The 6,000-nt window shown below is 46.6% G+C and overlaps 1 protein-coding gene across 1 annotated transcript in view; it reads right to left on the bottom strand.

Annotated features, from left to right (window-relative positions):
* Window positions 1-1,161: 1,161 nt before the first annotated feature.
* The window catches only part of MAP2K4 (mitogen-activated protein kinase kinase 4), a 61,255-nt gene continuing 56,416 nt past the window's right edge, over window positions 1,162-6,000 (bottom strand). The window contains exons 8-11 of the mRNA XM_054278796.1: window positions 4,910-4,987; window positions 3,357-3,505; window positions 2,846-2,891; window positions 1,162-2,111 (exon numbers count right to left, since the gene is read on the bottom strand). Of these exons, the coding sequence (XP_054134771.1) occupies window positions 1,998-2,111; window positions 2,846-2,891; window positions 3,357-3,505; window positions 4,910-4,987 (387 nt within the window). The 3' untranslated portion in view covers window positions 1,162-1,997. The remainder of the gene's footprint in view (window positions 2,112-2,845; window positions 2,892-3,356; window positions 3,506-4,909; window positions 4,988-6,000) is intronic.

Raw genomic sequence — 6,000 nt, 5'->3', positions numbered from 1 at the left:
AGCTCCACGGGGATCTGCCTGAGAAAGGCTCTGGGGTGGGCACACAATGGCTGCTTTAGGCAGGCATGGTCTGACTGATCTCCGTGCAGGATGCACCAGAGCTGTCAGGAGGAGCAGGGACTGCAGAAAGCTCTGCCTTGCCCGAGGAGCAGCCCAAGAGGAACAGTCCAGGAAGGGCAGCACCAAGGGAGCCAGCAGGAGCCCCAGGATGTGTCACCTCCATGGCAGACAGACAGACAGACAGCAGCTGTGTCCAGGGCCTCAGCTCTCCTTCCCAGCTGGGCTGTGCTGCTTGCTCTTCACGCAGCCTCGGGCTGCTTTGTGCATGGTGGCTTTGGTGGATGTGGGGAGCCCTTCCTGGGGATCCTGCCAGCACCACGGTGTTTTCATTCCCTCTGTGTCCAGCTTGCTGCTGAGCTCTGATGGGAGGCTGCTCTAACACTGATGAAGTCCTACCAAGCACCTCAATCAGCTCAGAACGGAAAGCAGAGACCCTGCAGCCTCCATTTTATCCCTGGTGTGCTACTAAACACCTGAAAACTGCAATATCTGGGGAGGGAAAAAGGTTTTGGGAAAAATTAATCTTTGAAAAATATGTCAATTAAGCAAACAGAAAAGCCTGATGTGCTGTTTCACCTAGGAGTGGACCAGAAGATGACAGCTTGCCTGGCAATGGACCAGAAGACAAGAGCTTGCCTGGCCTTGCTGGGCCAGCTGAGAGGAGTTGGAAGCTCCTTAACCTCCACCTCATCTCCTTCTGCACCCCACAACCTCAGAGATTTGCTCAGGGTGCAGCACCAGGAGCTGTGGAGGTCCCAAGGAGGTTCAGTCTCCAGGTGATGGTGCTGAAGTGTCTCCAGCAGCTCAGCAGGGTGTGCTGGGCACAGGGCCACCCCTCCATCCTGCCAGCAAGGAGAAGAGCTCAGGTCTGTGGTGGGACTCAGGAGCTCAGGACACGGGCTGGGAGGGCTGGGCCGTGCCATAGGTGCAAGCAGCAGGGCTGGGGACAGCAGGGACACGAGAAACAATGGCCAGGACTCTCAGCCATCAGCTGGTGGCCCACTCAAGCAGCTGCAGACTCTGTGGATGGCTCTGGGTGAAGGCAAAGCAAAGCCAGTGGGTGGTGAGCACTGTGCACTATAAACCAGGTCAACAAGCAGGTTAAATTCAATCAAGTAGTTTAATAATTCTTCAGGTCAAAGGTCTTATCTTACCAGGTAACAATTTACAGGACACCTAGTTAAGAGTGAAGAGTGGCTGGCTTGGTAAAAGGAGGAAGAATACATTATGTCCCATCTCAATAGTTTAATGTTAGCCTCTTTCAACGCAACATATTTTTGGTAAAGACATATTCACTATATTTAACATGATCTCTCTTTAACAGGAAGTTCAGCTGAGCACACTGTCCCCAGAAAGTACACTGCGACTGTAAAGCAACAGAATTTCATAGCAGTAAATCTATTGCACTTTGTGAAGAATAAAATTCTCCTTTGCCTTTCCAGCTCCAGAAGGCAAAGTATCTCGTTGGTTAAGCAAGTTCTTCTCCCTCCAGGCAAAGTCTCTTAATGTTCAGACAGACAACGCCTAACTTTTGTTTGTTTGCTTTTTATTATTACTTGAAACAACAATCGGAAGAGTTTGAGAGAAAAATCTTTCCAGTAGCTGCTGAGGAGTCTCCAAGTTTTGAGTCTAGAAATGAATTTTAGGTGCTATCCAATCACAGTCAACAAATATATGTACTTATTTCCACATTTCATGAATATGTCCACAAAAGAGCAAGATGAGGTCTCTCTGTGACCAACACTAACACTGTGTGATCAGGTATTACAGGGATGCACTTTATATGTGACAACAGTATACAGACAGGATGGAAATAACACCAATATTATTGCACATGGTGTCTGGGCGAGCATTAAAAACACTGCAATATGTGATGAAAATTCTTTACAGCTTGTTTTCTCTCAGCCCTTTTTCTAGAGTTTGATGTAGCAGCAGTATCAATCCACGTACATTGGAGAGCTGGGAGTTGCTGGCATTTGATCCAGGATTTTACAAACATAGCATGCAACATCCACTGTGCGTTCCTCATACATCAGGATGAAGGGATGTTTCTGGAAGCAGATTAAAAAAAACAACAAGGTTATGGTCACCCTCCTGGCATGTGCCTCTCAGATAAAAACTAAGCAGGGGAATTTGTCTGGTGCAAGAACATGGTTTGTGGTGGCTCTAGGGCACCAGGACACAGCCTGGTAGATCCATCTCTTTAACATGGGAGGTTTCTGAGGCAGGACAGGACTGCAGAGCTCAGGAGCTGCCAGGCAGGAGGCAGTGAGGGTGCAGAATCAGCAGCTCCTCTGCAGCACTGACATTTCTTGAAATCCTTTCAGGAGAGGTTTCATCAGCAGCATTGTCACAGTGGGGACAGTGATAGGAGTGACAGGGAGTGCCTTGCAGAGGCCAAACGCAAGCTCTGCTCTCCTGAGCCCTCACCCTCTGCTCTGCCCAGCAGGCAGCAATGGACAGAGCCAGGTCAGAGAGCTGGGACAGAACATCAGGGAGGTTCTGGGCCAGGACATGAGGCAAACCCCTTTCACAACAGGTGATGTGAAGCCCCGGGGCTGACTGTGGAACCACAGCCTCCAAGAGGTGCCCTCCAGGTGCCCAGAGCCCCTTGAAGTTGCCACATGTGACTGACCCAAGCCAAAAGCATTGCTGCTCTCTCCTTTAGCACCTCCCCACATACAGGCCCTGCTGCTGCCCAGCTCCAGATCTCACTTCTGCCTGAGCCCAGCCCCCTGTGAGCTGTGTGTTGGAGACATTGAAAGATGCAGCACTGAGAACTCACCAGAAGCTCTTTGTACTTTGGCCTTTTGGACTCGTCCTTTGTAAGGCTAAAGAAAGCATAGACATAATTAGGAGAATGTGGGATCAGGGAAAATGTTACAAATATCAAATACAAATTTTTACAGGACATGATGCTGTCAGAGGGGGACACACCACCTTTGGTCTTCTGGAAAGCCCATCCTGGCACTGTGAGTGATCACAGGATTAACTCCCATCCCAGCTGTGCAGGCAGGGGCAGGGGCTGTGTCTGACACAAACCTCCTGCCATGGAAACTTCCCACCTTACCATGTCTCCTCTCTCTAGCACAGCCTCTCAGAGCTTTTCTCCTAATTCCTTTCCTGAAGAGCAGTTTCCAGGGTCTGCCCTTCAGTCCCAAACCACTGAAATGTGCAAGGTCCTCCCCTCACGCTGGTGCAGGAATGTGAAAGGGAAGTGCTGGACACACGACCCTTGCCAAACACCAGCCAACAAAAGGAGCCCACCCCCAGTGCCCGCAGCAGCACACACTCACCACAAGTTGACGAAGTTGATGAAGCTTGGGGAAAACTCCCTTTCCTCTGAGTTACTCAGCTGTGGTGGGTCTCCTTTCACTACTTGTGTCAACTGGTCAAACACACTGTTCCACTTGGGGTAGGGGAATCGCCCCGTGGCCAGCTCGTACTGCAGGAGACAGGAGCAGAACCAGGCAGGTTTATACCAGGGAAGCTCAGTCAGGGAAAAAAAAAGTCTGCAGCAAACTTGAACCACCCCAGAAGGAAGATTGAGATGAGATTTTTCATCCTATTCCCTGTATGGTTCTAAGTAGAGGGAAGGTTTTACTCAGCAGTAAGTTCCGCTGCCTGTGTGAGGGCATGGCCAGATCTACCCTGACCAGGCCTCTGTGCCATGTCTGCTCCTCCACTGACTATAAATCAAACCAGTACGGGAGAGTAAAATCCTCCAGTCCCTCCCCAAGCATCCTAACAAGCACTAGAGAAAATGGATAATGAGAATGACACAATCACATGATACCTCAGGTTGGAGAGGACCCATAAGGATCCCTGAATCCAACTCCAGGATAATGAAAATTAGTTTTTTCAAACATCAGTGGTGAGAACAGAAGCTACTGGTACATACTTAATTACTTCTGCTTTCTCTTCTGCTTCACAACCTGAAGAAAGTAAGGGTTTCTCACTGAGAGCTTCTCAGTGTGTGCAGTGAGCAGTGCTGTGGCTGAGCCAGTGAGGAACCACAACCCCAGAATCCAGGATTAACCAAGGCCTCTGTGCAGCCAAAGCACAGCAGCTGCCAGAGGCTTATTCACACAGCCTGGGTGCTCTGCTCTGCACCACCACACTCAGCACCCTCACCTCAGATTCTGAACACAAAATTCATTTACAATCCAACACTTCTGTCATTGTCATATTTTCTGAAAAATCCCTTTGCCAGGATTTCTTCTTCTGGGAAGCTGAGAAGCCTCAGAGAAAAATGTAAATAATAATTATCTGATTCACTTCTCCTGTGTTTGCTGCTTTGGAATATGGTTTGGACATTGTTTACCAACTGGTCATTGTTTGATTGGTTTAATGTGAATTGTTTCAACTTAATAGCTAATCATGGCCAGCTGTGTCAAGGCTCTGAGAAGCCACGAGTTTTCATTCTCATTCTTGTTAAGCCTTCTGTCTGTATCTTTATTCTCTAGTATAGTTTAGTATAGTATAATATATATAATATAGTATACTATATATAATATAGTATAATATAGATAATATGGTATAATATAATATATATATTATATGGTATGGTATAATATGGTATAATATATAATATGGTATATCATATCATATCATATCATGTATCATTAGCTTTCTAAGAACATGGAGTCAGATTGACTCATTTCCTCCTCATCCTGGGGACCCAGCAAACTCAACACACCTCCTCCCTGCTCACATCCACGGGGGCTCGGCAGAACCATGGACATGGGAAGCCCCCAGGCTGTTCCCGAGGCAGGGAGTGCCCACGGGGAGCAGAGCCCAGGAAGGAGCTGGGCTGTGTTGCCCCTGGCACAGGGCAGTGCCCACTCACCAGTGTGATGCCCAAGCTCCAGACGTCGGAGCGCACGTCGTAGCCTTGCCGCGAGGCGCTGGGATCTATCCGCTCCGGCTGAAACGGCAACAGGAGTGTCAGGCTCTGGGCCATGCAGGGAGCATCTGCAAAGCTAGAGAGAGCCCTGAGCCTGGCACAGCCCCAAGCAAAACCTCTGGCCATCCAACCCCAGCAGAGAAACATCTCAAGGAATCACTAAAAACACTGATTTTATGGAGGTGTCGTGTAAAAGGTGATCAGAAATGGCAACTTATCACAGTGCAATGTTTGGGGTTTTTTTTCCTTTTGCACAAACACTTTGAATGATTGTGACTGTCTTATTAATTTAGTTTTGTTCAACTTTGGGATGTCTTTAGCACCAAGTCTCACTTTCTGTTTTGACACCCAATGGATGATAAGAACTGAAATCAACATCTCACCCCCACCCTGGGGACGGAGGCTCAGCAGCATCTACCAGAACTCTTCTCCCCAGCCAGTTACTAAGAAGCTATTATAAACTATTATAACTATTTTATTTATATTTATATAAATATAATTTTTATAATTTATAATATAAATTATACATTTGTTATAAACACATTATAATAGTGTGCTTAGTATATATATTATATATATATATATATATATATATATATATATATATACTAAGCACACTATTATAATGTGCTTCAAGAAAAGCTCCTCTGAACAAGGTTTCAGTCATCCCTTGAAGGCAGTTACGATGTTACAAGGCTTTAAGACATGCAAAATGCCTTTCATAGAAAGCAATATTGGGCCAGACATGGGTGATTCACACCTAAGAGCAGAGCTGAGCCAGCAAAAACATCTTTATGCCTTGCATGTCATCTTTATGAGAAACCTCAGTCTGCCTTCTTTAGTTAAAAATATAATAATTAACATGTCAAAAGAAAGAGACTCTCATTCAGTTTTGACTACAACAATAATAAAGATACCTGCATAGCAATAAATCCTAAATTACGGGGTACAGGAAATACTCTGAAAGCCATGGTTGCTTTGTAAGCTACGTTTTAATACAATTTTGAGGCAGACACAGCTGAGAAGTGCAGCAG

The sequence above is a fragment of the Melozone crissalis genome, unplaced genomic scaffold, assembly GCF_028551555.1.
Source record: "Melozone crissalis strain CALT ecotype California unplaced genomic scaffold, PUWL_Pcris_2 ptg000026l_1, whole genome shotgun sequence".
NCBI lineage: Eukaryota > Metazoa > Chordata > Aves > Passeriformes > Passerellidae > Melozone > Melozone crissalis.
This window is presented reverse-complemented; position numbering and strand designations above follow the sequence as displayed.